Source organism: Onychostoma macrolepis, chromosome 16 (assembly GCF_012432095.1).
Source record: "Onychostoma macrolepis isolate SWU-2019 chromosome 16, ASM1243209v1, whole genome shotgun sequence".
Taxonomy (NCBI): domain Eukaryota; kingdom Metazoa; phylum Chordata; class Actinopteri; order Cypriniformes; family Cyprinidae; genus Onychostoma; species Onychostoma macrolepis.
In genome coordinates this window covers 1,708,707-1,724,427 of record NC_081170.1, presented here as the reverse complement: position 1 = coordinate 1,724,427, position 15,721 = coordinate 1,708,707, and the positions used below count along the sequence as shown (strand labels likewise).

Below are 15,721 nucleotides of genomic sequence, written 5' to 3'. Positions count from 1 at the left end.
TAGTTTATTTTATTTCAAGTAACAAAAAAGTTTTTTTAATGATTTTGATTTTAGCTTTAGTTAACTATAACCCTGAAAGAAGTCTTGTTTTCTGAGAAATTGATCAAAAGAGTTTATGCTTACAGTTTTTTCTGAATGCTTAAGCGCTAATCGTGATTCTTGTAGCACAATTTCTAAAACTATTAATATGTATAGCAAAACCACTCACTGAGTTTGCAAAACTAAAAGCACAAACACTGCTTTGCACTCAGTTTGCAATTTTGTAACACACACTTTGCAAAACTGTAGGCACAATTCACTGCACAACACTCTTTTTGCAGAACTTTAAACACAACTCACTGCTTACACTCAATTACCAAATTTCCAACACACTCCTAGCAAAATTATACACATGTATGGCTATCATTAACACTATTTTGCCAACTGTCTGGCACACTTTCACATGTGAAAACTGTTTTAGATAATTAGTTCACTTTGCAATCAGGCTAAGCACTATAAATAAGCCACAGGTAAGCTGTCTGTGTGGAGTACAATGGAAGGAGCAGGAAGAGTGAGAAGAGTGAGAATCAGAGGAGGCCGAGGACGCCGAGGGAGAGGACGTGGAGGTGAAGAAGTTGGAGGAAGAGGACGTGGAGGTGAAGAAGTTGGAGGAAGAGGACCTGGAGGTGAAGAAGCGAGAGGGTTAGAGGAAGTTAGAGGAAGAGGACAAGGAGGAGCAAGAAGAGGACGAGGAGGCCGAGGAAGAGGACGTGGAGCTGAAGAAGCGAGAGGGTTAGAGGAAGTTAGAGGAAGAGGACAAGGAGCAGCAAGAAGAGGACGAGGAGGGGAAAGAGGAAGGGTAAGAAGAGTAAGAAATAGAATAACTGATGACATCAGAGCTACAATAGTGGACCATGTCATCAACCATGGGATGACCCTGAGGGAAGCTGGCCAATGGGTTCAGCCTAATTTGAGCCGCTACACTGTGGCAAGCATCATTAGGACATTTCGAAATGAGAATCGGTAAGTACTTTGTAGCACTGCCATACTCTAATGAGAAACACAACAGTACCATAAATGCAAAAATACTGAAATTGTTACTTTGTTACAGAATTGCTAGACGTCCAGATGTTGGGGGCAGAGGAAGAATGTTCACTCCAGAGCAAGAGACCCATATAGTGAACATGGTCATTGCCAATAATGCAATAAGACTGCGCGAAATACAGCAGCGCATAATTGATAATGACACCATCTTTCAAAATATACACAGTGTAAGCATTTCTGCACTAAGTCGTGTACTTGCACGCCACAGAATAAGAATGAAGCAAATTTACAGAGTTCCTTTCGAGAGAAACACAGAACGTGTAAAGCAACTGCGATATGACTATGTGCAGGTAAGCTATAGTGTCATTGGTTCTGAATTTGGAAGTGCATACTGTAGTGCTGTGCATGGGCCTGATGTGTTGCATTTGTTTTGTCTTGTCCAGAGAGTGATGGAACTAGAAGCAGATGCCATGGGACATGAGCTACTTTTTGTAGATGAGGCCGGTTTTAACCTCAGTAAAACCAGGAGACGTGGCAGGAACATTATTGGACACCGTGCCATCATCAATGTCCCAGGACAACGTGGTGGTAACATAACCATGTGTGCAGCTATTAGCCAAAATGGTGTTGTTCACCATCATGCAACCATAGGCCCATACAACACTGCACACATTATTGCATTCCTGGACACCTTACATGACATGCTCACTGTTCAGAGACCAGAGCATACCCGATATGTCATCATATGGGACAATGTTAGTTTCCATAGGGCTGCTTTGGTCCGCAACTGGTTTACAGACCACCCATTCTTCATGGCACTCAACCTCCCTCCATACTCTCCATTCTTAAATCCCATCGAGGAGTTCTTCTCTGCCTGGCGCTGGAAAGTGTACGACCGTCATCCTCATCAACAGGTAGCCCTTTTACAGGCAATGGAGGAGGCATGTGGAGATATTGACCAGGCATCATGTCAGGCCTGGATACGGCATTCAAGGAGATATTTTCCCCGGTGCCTTGGACTGGAGGATATCGCATGCGATGTGGACGAAATTTTGTGGCCGGACCCAGAAAGACGACATGATGTAGACTGATTTTTTTTTTTTTTGTGAAATTAGTAAATTACTATTTTGTGTTCTGACTTTGTCTTGGTTTTGATGAGTGTGAATAAACACCAATACTTGAAGTTTGGATCCTTGTATGTTTACATGACACTATGACAAAAGTATGACCTCAAATTGACATCTGTACACAGAGAAAGCAAAAGCCAGATGTGTTTTGTATTCATACCATCAGTGTGTAGTTGGCACATTGTGTGCTTAGTAGATGATGGCTTGTGTTTACTGTTTGATACGAAAACACCATTTTTACGAAGGTGTGAAGAGTTAATCTAGCTGTGTTTGCTTTTGCAAGAGAACTACAATGTTTTGATAATTGGGTGAAAGGTTTTCTTATTTGTGTGTAGAGTTTAGCAAAAATAGCCAATAGTTACAAAAAATGTGTTTAAGCAATCAGAAAAAACTGTAAAACAAGAACAAATATCTGCCAGTGAAGTAAAAATAATATACTTAATTCAAAGGGAAAACTAGCTTGTTTATTTCTGGCTCCATTGGCATATTTTTTCTCATTAAGCATAAACTTCACATAATTTTGATATAACTTGTTCAGAAATCAAGACTTCATCTAATTTTGAATCTTAAATAAATGTATCTTGATTTAAGGAAGTTTAGACATTTGTACTGGAAAAGAAGACAAAAATACTGAGGAAGAAACTCACTTTTTGAAGTGTGCATAAGTTAGTATGCTGCCTATGAAGTCAGCTGACTATGGCTTGAAATGGAGCCACTGCTTCATATCGCTTCATACATGAGAAGATCATCTCATTCATCATATTAACCACTCGCTCTGCCCTCAAAGTTCATGTTTAGCTAACGAGCCAATCCATTTACTGGGCAGAACAGCGAAAGATAGAGGCGAAAATCAAAACAAATTGTCCAGCCTTTTGTGCTTCTCACATATTCAGCTGCAAATAACCTCAATTGACACCGTAATAGGATTCATTCATCACTCTGGGCCGTGAAGCGCTCATTAGAAACATCGTGCAGGCCGTTAATCTGCACATTAATAAAGCCAATCAGATGGGATCTCTTCATCAGTGCGTCTCCTTACAGGAAATTCCCACAGCTAAACTTTGTCATCGTCAATGTGCATGAAACAGAGAATTAATATTGATGTACTGGATTTGGAGAATTATGCACAGAGGTTCTTGCAAACAGATTTAGACAAATATATTCAAGAATTTCAGCTGATTTGCATTGGCTTGCATTGAAAATTCCTGGTGAGACTGACTCGACAGCAGCATAAAACACAGCGTTTAATTAAAGAGAAGTCAAAATAATAGTAAAAAAAAAATATATAAAATTCATTATATATTTTCACTAAAGCATATATGTCAAAAAAAGTAAATAAAGTATTTCTAAATATTATTTATTTATTTATAACATTTCTTTTTTATTTAATTAAAGCATATACACATATATATATATATATATATATATTCAAGATCTCTAGCTGGTTTGCATTTGTTGCGAATTTCATGGTGAGCATTATAAAAAATACAGCGTTTAATTAAAGAGAAGTCAAAATAAGTAAAAAAATATATATATAAAATTTTTAGCATATATGTCAAAAAAGTAAATAAATTATTTATAAATATTATTTATACTTTTTTTTTTTTTACTTAAAGCACATACACACACAAATATCAGTATATATTCAAGATCTCTGATTTGCATTTGTTGTGAATTTCCCGGGGAGACTCACTCGACAGCAGCATGAAAACACAGCGTTTAATTAAAAAGGTGAAGCAATTCTTCAAAAGTCTGTCTCAGGTAAAACTGACAGGTTTAACACTCTGAATATAATTTGCATTTGTGAGATTTCACAACACATGCCAGCCAAAAATTACAATTCTGTCACGACTCACATGATTAAACTCACATGCTGTTATTTTTTTATATAGAAAACAAAAGGAGACGTTCAGCAGAAACAGAACATGCTTTTCCATACAAAAAAATACATTCATATCAACTATACCTATGCAGCACCAATATACATACTAATAAACAGCAATACTTGCCATTAATTGTTTCTTTTGTCAATTACTTTATGAGGCGACTCAATCAATCCCCGTGTAGCTAATGAAGCTGTATAAAGGATTTAACACATTCTGTCACGCTGCTGTAATGTATATCGAGCTTGTGCTGTTTGTGGTGATTATTTGAACGCTCTCGCTGACTCAGCGGCTCTCTTATTTTCTCTGCTGTTTGCTGTGTTACTGCTCTCTGGTTCTAGAGCCGGTTTCACCATCACTAAAGACGCTCCCCTGAGCCTCAGGCTGCTGTTCTGTTAATTAGTTCCAAATTAATTGCAGGTCAATGATCTGAGGCAATCAAACACCTTTCCGATTTTGTGTGTGTTTGCGATCGATGCGAAGGAGAGCCGCGTCAGCAGAGTCTCACAGAAGAGCAAACAAAGGAGTCCGATTCAGAAACGGCTCTCGTTTAAACTTCAGCAAGAACTGTGTGAATTAATTAGTTTGATTCATTTCTGTGAATCCATTCCAACTGTCCAGTTCAGTGAATCGATTTAAAACTGTGATTCAATTATTCATTTTTATCTTTTAAGTGATTCATATTTTATTGCGGTTGACAAGAAAAACTTAAGATTCAAAAACTCAAAACTAAAAACTGAAGATTCAAAACAATCGCTGTTGACGGGAACATTATAATATAACAATATTATAAAACAAAGTTTAGGCCTTTTTATATATGTATTATATTTATCATTATAGTATATATAACTATTTATTTATTTGTGTGTGTGTGTGTGTGTGTGTGTGTGTGTGTGTGTGTGTGTAAGCATAATCCACTACATTTTTTATTTTCTTTAAAAAAAAATGTTTTTGTTCATTTTTTATTTGAACTAGAACCGAAAGATCAGATGATTCACGTCAATCATGATTCATATGAATCAGTCTGACATCAATGTAAAAACAGATTTACATCATTTAACACTTAAGACCCAAAAGAGTGAAATGAATGTGATATATGTAAGTTATTTATAATATAAAATTAGAGTAAATAAGAGAAAATCTAATTAAATAAAAATGTAATATAAATAAATAAAATAATCAAATTCAGTGGATTATTATAATTTTCTAGATTTTTTAAAGTATATATATATATAAATACACTGCCGCTCAAAAGTTTGGGATCAGTAAGATTTTTAAGGGAGTCTCTTCTGCTCATCAAGGCTGTATTTATTCGATCAAAAATACAGAAAAAACAGTAATATTGTCAAATCGTATTGCAATTTCTAATATTGCTTTCCTATTTTAATATACTTTAAAATAGAATTTATTTCTGTGACGCAGCGCTGTATTACTCCAGCCCTCAGCGTCACATGATCCTTCAGAAATCATAATAATATGCTGATTTATTACGAGTGTTGAAACTGTTGCGCTGCTTCATATTGTTTTTTGGAACGTGTGATACTTTCTTCTTTGATTCTTTGATGAATACAAAGTTAAAAAGAGCAGCATTTGTTCAAAATAGAAATCTTTTCTAACAATACAAGTCTTTACTATGACTTTTTATTCATTTAACGCATCCCTCCTGAATAAAAGTATTAATTTCTTAAAAAAAAAAAAAAAGAAAGAAAAAATGACTGACCCCAAACTTTTGAATAGCATTGTATATTGTAACACAAAATTTCTTTTTTAAATAAATGCTGTTCTTTTTAACTTTTTATTAATCAGAGAATCCTAAAAAAAATATCACAGGTCCCCAAAAAAATATGAAGCAGCTCAACAGTTTCCAACATTGATAATAAATCAGCATATTAGAATGATTTCTGAAGATCATGTGACACTGAAGACTGCAGTAATGATGCTGAAAATACAGCTGCGCATCACAGAAATAAATTACATTTTAAAGTATCTTAAAATAGAAAACTGTTATTTTAAATTGCAATAATATTTCACAAAACAACAGTTTTTTTCTGTATTTGTGATCAAATAGATACAGCCTTGAAGAGCAGAAGAAACTCCCTTAAAAAACATTAAAAATCTGACTGATCCCAAACTTTTGAGCGGCAGTATATATATATACACACACACACACACACACACACACACACATAATTTAATTAAGTAATTAATTTATTATTATCATTATTAAATCTCATAAAATCAGCAAACAACCAAGTCAGAAGCAGCAGTGGACCGTGGCCGACTCTCACTGTGGCTCATCCAGTGTCCATGAACCTGTTCTCCGTTACAGCTGACCGCTCGTTCACCCAAAATAATTAGTCTGCAAGCGAGTGATTTTTCTCGAGCAGCTCCCGGTGCTTTGCTTCTCCAGCACAGCTCACTTCTGCTGTCTGTCTGTCTGCTCGTGCAGAAATCACTTCAGGGTCACGGGTGCGATTCCCAGGGAATGCTACTGATAAAATGCGTACCTAGAATCCACTGTAGGTTGCTTTGGATAAAAGCTTCTGCTAAATGCATTAAAAACACTACAAGGCTTGGATTGAAGGTCTTTGTTTTGACGGATCAATGCTCATTTTCAGGCGTCATCAGAGACGCAGGTGACCGCGGCTGACATTGACAGGCTTCAATCTGACGGAACAAATCAAAACTAAAGCCTGAAATCAGGAGCATCAGTGAGTGAGGAGACTGAGAGCCGATCGATGCCCAGAACGAGGCTCAAGGTCAAGAGGGAGACGCGGAGCAATCAGATCCTAATTACTTCAGCACTCTGGGAAATATTCTGCACGTTAGTTTGACAGACAGAAGACGTCTTCTGAGGTTTAAAAGGAAGAACAAGAATTACAAGTTAAAAGTCACTTTTTTCCACTAGACTCTCAACAGATCTGAAGATCTTAAAGTAACTGAAATTGTCAGTAACTGAAATTAATTTGAATTCATGCAATTAAATTAAATATTTAAAATGAATGAAATTAATATTTAAACTTAATTTGTTAAGAAAACAAATTAAGAGATTAAGAAACTTAAACTTAGAGGAAAAACTGAAATATGTTTAGTAATAAAATAGTAAAACTAAAACAAAAAAAAAGAGAAATAGAAATATTTAATGAAAAATCTAAAAGACAAAACCACAACCAAAATTACAATGAAAACTGAAAATACAAAAAAACTTAATTATAAGGCTAGGCCTAAATAGCAATGATTAAACAGAAATATAAAATAAACTACTATAAATAACGAAAGCACATTACAAAAAAATCACTAAAACTACACTTACAATGAAAACTGAAAATATAAAAATGAAAGCGTATTCAAAACATCAATTAATACAAAAGTATATAAATAATAATAAATTAACACTGACTAAAATAAATAAGTTGAAGTACTAAAATTACAAAAAATGCAAATGAAAACTAAAAATATACATATAAAATTAAAAACGAATAAATATTAATACTATAATAGTATATAAGTAATACTAAAGTAATACCGCTGTGTTAGAAAAGCAAGTGACTGCTTTACAAACGCTTCTGTCTGGATCTTACTCTGACATCATTTGCTCCTCTTTGTGTTGAACTCGATGGATTTCTGGGTGAACGCTTCCTTCAAGACATGAGCTGATATGGAATATTGATGCAGTGATGGTCACACACACACACTCACACACACACTTACACACACACACACACACACACACACACACACACACACACACACACTCACACACACACTTACTCACACACACGCACGCACACACACACACACACACACACACACACACACACACACACACACACACACACACACACACACACTTACTCACACACACGCACGCACACACACACACACACACACACACACACACACACACTCACACACACACACACACACACACACACACACACACACACACACACACACACACACACACACACACACACACACATTTACTCACACACGCACGCACACACACACACACACACACACACTCACACACACACACACACACGCACACACACACACACACACACTCTCACACATGTTCGTTTTTGTGAAAAGTGTGGACTCTCCATAGGCGTAATGGTTTTTATACTGTACTTACTGTATGTGCTATTGCCCTACACCAACCCTACACCTAAACCTACCCCTTACAGGAGACTGTGCATTTCATCTTTCCCCAAAAAACCTCACTCTGTATGATTTATAAGCGTTTTGAAAAGTGGGGACATGGGTCAATGTCCTGAAAAGTCAGCTTCACCTTGTAATACCTGACATACCTTTGTTATTATACACATCTATGTCCTGACTTTTCACAAAAACGCGCACACTCTCACACACACACACACTCTCACACACAAACACACACAGACACATGTCTGGTTTGCTATCCTTGTGGGGGACATTCATAGGCGTAATGGTTTTTATACTGTACTTACTGTATGTGCTATTGCCCTACACCAACCCTACCCCTTACAGGAGACTACAGGCATTTTTAGATTTTCAAAAAAACACCATTTAGTATGTTTTTTAAGCCTTTTGAATTACGGGGACATAGGCAGTGTCCTCATAAACCATGTTTACGTCGTAGTACCCATGTTATTATACACATTTGTGTCCTCATAAACCATATATACCAGTACACACACACACACACACACACACGGGGCATGAGCCGGAAATGAGCTCAGAGGAGCTGTGAGTGAGATCATCTCTCAGAGGCTTTAACCCACAGAGCCTCGTGCTGTTTCACACTAAACACACTCCACCCGTCAGCTCAACAACAATCACATCGTCATCATCCCAACCTACTCACATCACTGATATAACAGCACATGCAGTACAAACTGAACAAAAACATCTTCAAGGCAAGACACCACAGAAAAAACTGTATTTCATGCGCTGGTCAATTTTGCGATTTTGGCCTATTTTGCTTCCGTATGTCTTCTTTCTGTCTAGTGGAAAGCAAACATCCAAAATACACATTTAAGTATTTATTTTATTAGACTTTATCTATTTGCGTCTGTAGATTTCAATTACAACACCAAACTTTAGTTTTATTCCCATATTCTGAAGGCTTTTACTGAGGGGTTTGTTCATATTTTATTCACACTTTTTTATACAACATTTTACTCCTAAAAACAGTGAAAATGTACAGGGGTGCACATCAGTTTTCAGTCTGGTTCTCGGGAGAGCACCTGGAGACTGCACATAGTGTGACCCATTAAATAGAACAAAAAAAATTAATAATAATTAATTAATAATAGTAATAACAGCATTATTGCACTTATTATTTTTTTTTAAATAATAATAATAATAATAATAAAGTTTTACAATGCTATTATATATATTTTTTAAAACAAGTATTAAATAAAAATACAATTATTTTATGATACACTTAAAGGGGTCGTGAACTGAGAAACCAAAATTCCTTTGATCTTTTGACATTTAAGAGGTCCTTGCACTATAACAACATTCTGTAAGTTTCAGAACTCAGAACTGCTTTAAGAATGTTCTAAAACGACAGCTTTAAAAATGTTCTACTCTATGATGTAATAGTGTGGATAAGCACCGCCTCATTACCTGTTTAGCCCTGCCCTCCGATTCTACAGCACTGCCTGTTAAGCCCCGCCCACAGATTTTACATCACTGCCTGTTAAGCCCCGCCCACAGATTTTACATCACTGCCTGTTAAGCCCCGCCCACAGATTTTACATCACTGCCTGTTAAGCCCCGCCCGCCGATTCTACAGCACTGCCTGTTTAACCCCGCCCACTGATTCAACAGCACTGCCTGTTTAACCCCGCCCACAGATTTTACATCACTGCCTGTTAAGCCCCGCCCACAGATTTTACATCACTGCCTGTTAAGCCCCGCCCACAGATTTTACATCACTGCCTGTTAAGCCCCGCCCACAGATTTTACATCACTGCCTGTTAAGCCCCGCCCACAGATTTTACATCACTGCCTGTTAAGCCCCGCCCACAGATTTTACATCACTGCCTGTTAAGCCCCGCCCACAGATTTTACATCACTGCCTGTTAAGCCCCGCCCACAGATTTTACATCACTGCCTGTTAAGCCCCGCCCACAGATTTTACATCACTGCCTGTTAAGCCCCGCCCACAGATTTTACATCACTGCCTGTTAAGCCCCGCCCACAGATTTTACATCACTGCCTGTTAAGCCCCGCCCACAGATTTTACATCACTGCCTGTTAAGCCCCGCCCACAGATTTTACATCACTGCCTGTTAAGCCCCGCCCACAGATTTTACATCACTGCCTGTTAAGCCCCGCCCACAGATTTTACATCACTGCCTGTTAAGCCCCGCCCACAGATTTTACATCACTGCCTGTTAAGCCCCGCCCACAGATTTTACATCACTGCCTGTTAAGCCCCGCCCACAGATTTTACATCACTGCCTGTTAAGCCCCGCCCACAGATTTTACATCACTGCCTGTTAAGCCCCGCCCACAGATTTTACATCACTGCCTGTTAAGCCCCGCCCACAGATTTTACATCACTGCCTGTTAAGCCCCGCCCACAGATTTTACATCACTGCCTGTTAAGCCCCGCCCACAGATTTTACATCACTGCCTGTTAAGCCCCGCCCACAGATTTTACATCACTGCCTGTTAAGCCCCGCCCACAGATTTTACATCACTGCCTGTTAAGCCCCGCCCACAGATTTTACATCACTGCCTGTTAAGCCCCGCCCACAGATTTTACATCACTGCCTGTTAAGCCCCGCCCACAGATTTTACATCACTGCCTGTTAAGCCCCGCCCACAGATTTTACATCACTGCCTGTTAAGCCCCGCCCACAGATTTTACATCACTGCCTGTTAAGCCCCGCCCACAGATTTTACATCACTGCCTGTTAAGCCCCGCCCACAGATTTTACATCACTGCCTGTTAAGCCCCGCCCACAGATTTTACATCACTGCCTGTTAAGCCCCGCCCACAGATTTTACATCACTGCCTGTTAAGCCCCGCCCACAGATTTTACATCACTGCCTGTTAAGCCCCGCCCACAGATTTTACATCACTGCCTGTTAAGCCCCGCCCACAGATTTTACATCACTGCCTGTTAAGCCCCGCCCACAGATTTTACATCACTGCCTGTTAAGCCCCGCCCACAGATTTTACATCACTGCCTGTTAAGCCCCGCCCACAGATTTTACATCACTGCCTGTTAAGCCCCGCCCACAGATTTTACATCACTGCCTGTTAAGCCCCGCCCACAGATTTTACATCACTGCCTGTTAAGCCCCGCCCACAGATTTTACATCACTGCCTGTTAAGCCCCGCCCACAGATTTTACATCACTGCCTGTTAAGCCCCGCCCACAGATTTTACATCACTGCCTGTTAAGCCCCGCCCACAGATTTTACATCACTGCCTGTTAAGCCCCGCCCACAGATTTTACATCACTGCCTGTTAAGCCCCGCCCACAGATTTTACATCACTGCCTGTTAAGCCCCGCCCACAGATTTTACATCACTGCCTGTTAAGCCCCGCCCACAGATTTTACATCACTGCCTGTTAAGCCCCGCCCACAGATTTTACATCACTGCCTGTTAAGCCCCGCCCACAGATTTTACATCACTGCCTGTTAAGCCCCGCCCACAGATTTTACATCACTGCCTGTTAAGCCCCGCCCACAGATTTTACATCACTGCCTGTTAAGCCCCGCCCACAGATTTTACATCACTGCCTGTTAAGCCCCGCCCACAGATTTTACATCACTGCCTGTTAAGCCCCGCCCACAGATTTTACATCACTGCCTGTTAAGCCCCGCCCACAGATTTTACATCACTGCCTGTTAAGCCCCGCCCACAGATTTTACATCACTGCCTGTTAAGCCCCGCCCACAGATTTTACATCACTGCCTGTTAAGCCCCGCCCACAGATTTTACATCACTGCCTGTTAAGCCCCGCCCACAGATTTTACATCACTGCCTGTTAAGCCCCGCCCACAGATTTTACATCACTGCCTGTTAAGCCCCGCCCACAGATTTTACATCACTGCCTGTTAAGCCCCGCCCACAGATTTTACATCACTGCCTGTTAAGCCCCGCCCACAGATTTTACATCACTGCCTGTTAAGCCCCGCCCACAGATTTTACATCACTGCCTGTTAAGCCCCGCCCACAGATTTTACATCACTGCCTGTTAAGCCCCGCCCACAGATTTTACATCACTGCCTGTTAAGCCCCGCCCACAGATTTTACATCACTGCCTGTTAAGCCCCGCCCACAGATTTTACATCACTGCCTGTTAAGCCCCGCCCACAGATTTTACATCACTGCCTGTTAAGCCCCGCCCACAGATTTTACATCACTGCCTGTTAAGCCCCGCCCACAGATTTTACATCACTGCCTGTTAAGCCCCGCCCACAGATTTTACATCACTGCCTGTTAAGCCCCGCCCACAGATTTTACATCACTGCCTGACATTTCCAGAGCGCTCTGCATATTTCCGTCCTAACGACCGAAACGGTCATTCTGATCGCTGGGATGGAGGGGGAATATCCCAGCGTATTCATCAGTCTGAGCTAATTACAGCACGTTAATATAGACACCAGCTGCCGCTTAACATCTCATCACAACAACAGCGGCGCCTGCAATCAGCGCTCCGCACCCAAAGCGAAGGTCAAGAGCTAAACCGGCTCCGTTACAGCAACTGCTTTCACGCCACGACCCAGAGAGATCAGACAGAGTCTCAAAGCTGTGCCAAAACGGCCTCAAATCAAACTTCATAAAGCATTAACGTTACCATGAGCTGCATGGGGAATATGAAAAATTATTAGTATAACAGATGCAATAGCAAAACTGATTTACATCATTTGTAGTTTGAGCGGTTTCTAAATGTCTCTCATATTTGATGAATGACTGACAGCACGAAACACACTGTGTTCTGTACAAACCATGTTTAACCAACAATAAAAATAACAAGTCTGTTTCTTTGGTTGTCCTAACTATGCTTTAATATAGAGATAACTGTATTTCATTATTTAGCACTGTTTTCCTTTTTTTTTTTTTTTTTGCTACAATATCTTAACAGACATGTGATCCATTATTATTACTATTTTTATAATCATATTGAAATAAAATCAAAATTAAAAAAATTTTTATTGAGATATAAAACAATTTTTTTTTAAATAAAATAAGTATATAAAAATAAATATTTTAAATTAATTTAATGAAATATTTAAATTAAAAAACATAAACAAGCATAGCAAACATGGGGATTTTTAATAAAATAATTTTTAATAAAATATTGTAATAATTTAAATTAATTTATTAAAATGAATAAATATTGTGTAGCCCTATAAACAAGCATAGCAAACATGGGGATTTTTAATAAAATAATTTTTAATAAAATATATTTTTAATAAATTAATAAATAATTTTTTATTTAATAAAATATTTTAAAATAAATAAATAAAGTGTAGCCCTATAAACAAGCATAGCAAACATGGGGATTTTTAATAAAATATTGTAATAATTTAAATTAATTTATTAAAATGAATAAATATTGTGTAGCCCTATAAACAAGCATAGCAAGCCAGGAGCTTTTTAATAATAAAGAAAAATTAAACAAAATTTGAAAATGATTAATGAAATAATCAACACAACAGGTTTTTCAAAAAACTTTAAATAAGAAAAAATGAGATAAGAAAAAACTACATTAGGCCTACAGCAAAAGGTCAACTGGAGTGTTCCTCACTGCTCCTCTATAGCCGTGTTTCCATACAAAGCTGCGAATTTAACTTCATTATAAAAATATTTGCGAACAAGCACCGTTTCTGGGCCGCTCTCAACCTCTCCTCCATGTCTTGGCCAGGTTAAAGCCTGCCTCATCCAAAATTATGACTGGCTTTCATCAACTTCCAGCTCTATCACCCTCTAAAAATACATTTACTGTAGGAAAAACAAATACTGATAACAAGTTTTGGGGATTTTTGTTTCTTTCCCAACAACAGGCATCTTGAAACTGATCACACCTGAACACACTCAGTCCTCAGATGCTTCCATAATCTAAACATTTAACATTGTTCATCATTTTACATAAAAACTATGCTTCAAGAGTAATGCAACAGTTACTGAGCATTCTGAGCAGTTGTATCGATTGATAGTTAGATCATTGTAATGAAATGAATAAACACTCAATTCAGATGAAATAGTAATACTTTGATGTTAACTTGTGTCATTTTGAACCAGTGATTTTAGTTCAGTGAACAAAAGATCTTTGGCTCATGTGTATTGTATCCAAGCACTTGGAAAAAGTGTCTAGAGTTTAGAAAAATGACATGAAGGTTCTGTTATTAGTGCAAAAATGATTGTAAAAAAATGTAAGCCAAAAGAGAAATAAACTGAGCTGTAAAAGTGAAAGCTGTGATTCTGGAAAGAAGCTCCTTGTGCGTAATCTTGCTCTGAAACGTCGTCTTCAGACTTCAGGAGCGTTAAGCAGCTTAGAGGAACCACCTTCATGATTAAACGCTAACGGTCGTCTGATGTGAGTGTGATATTAGAAGTGTGCACTACTCAGGGCACGAGAGCGCATGCAGACGAGTCATTCTCACATCAGCTCTCTCGGATTTAAATGGCATCATGACAAAAGCAGCTCTTTCTGGACTGAAGCTCTCTGTTCCTTTGCAAGTGAGTCATTTAGCAGATGACTTCTTTAAAGTGATACACTGTTAGGGAAATAAGGAAGACTTAAAGAGTGTAAATAACTCATTTTTTAACTATTATTATAAGCAGGAGTCATGTTAATCAGGTAAAAGAATACATGGTAAATACACACATTTTCTTGGTTTAATAACAAGAAAAAGGGATGCACTGATATTAAAATTCTAATCAACTAAGTCATTAATTATTGTCGTATTTTAATATTCCAATAACCAATAGATGGTGGATATTAATATTTGTTTAATTGAAAAAAAAAAAAAAGATTTTCTAAATAAATAAATAAATAAATAAACACTACAGTTGAATTTATAATCGCAACATGAAAATCAGATTTTCATACACTATATTAAAATCATGGTCAATACAGATAAGCCAGTAATATTTATTTTTTTAGTATTATGATAATCTATAAATGTCAGAAATTAAAATGTGTCAAATTAAAGATTTACATTTTGCCTAAATAAATGTAAAAAATAAAACAATCAATGCTATATTATACAATATTAAAATTCTGGTCAATACTGATAAGCCAATAAATATTTTCATATTTTAATTTTCTGATAATCAATAAATGTATGTGTAATTAAAAATTTAAAATTGTGTGTAAATAAAATAAAATAAAAAAAAATTATTCTGAATGCTTCAGCTGAATTTACACATTGCAACATTCATGAAAAATTAATATTTATGCAACAATACAAAAATACAGGTCAATACCAACAAACCGGAAATTATTTCATATATAATTATAAGAAACTGATAATTATTTTCAACAAATGTCAGATAATAAAATTTAAACAGCAATAAAATTTTGTCTAAAAAACATTCAAATCAATCATTTTAAATGCTACAATTGAATTCAGGAATCACAACACGGATACATTTATATTGGGATTTGGTACGGGTTATATTTGACAGTGTTATTCAATAATTTGTGTTTTGAAGATGAGCATTATG

General features: G+C 37.6%; 2 protein-coding genes across 3 annotated transcripts in view; one reads left to right on the top strand and one right to left on the bottom strand.

Moving 5' to 3' along the window:
* The window catches only part of cdk14 (cyclin dependent kinase 14), a 226,228-nt gene that overhangs the window by 191,320 nt on the left and 19,187 nt on the right, over nucleotides 1-15,721 (bottom strand). The window lies entirely within an intron of this gene.
* On the top strand, nucleotides 274-2,206 carry LOC131522314 (uncharacterized). Its single transcript, XM_058747725.1, has 3 exons — nucleotides 274-1,002; nucleotides 1,091-1,373; nucleotides 1,467-2,206. Exons 1-3 carry the CDS (start codon nucleotides 533-535, stop codon nucleotides 2,112-2,114), a joined length of 1,401 nt encoding a protein of 466 aa, XP_058603708.1. The 5' UTR covers nucleotides 274-532; the 3' UTR covers nucleotides 2,115-2,206.

Coding starts and splice junctions, on each gene's coding strand:
- LOC131522314 (XM_058747725.1), top strand. CDS start 533: ATGGAAGGAGCAGGAAGAGTGAGAAGAGTGAGAATCAGAGGAGGCCGA. Junction 1,003..1,090: donor ACATTTCGAAATGAGAATCG/GTAAGTACTTTG, acceptor ACTTTGTTACAG/AATTGCTAGACGTCCAGATG. Junction 1,374..1,466: donor TGCGATATGACTATGTGCAG/GTAAGCTATAGT, acceptor TGTCTTGTCCAG/AGAGTGATGGAACTAGAAGC.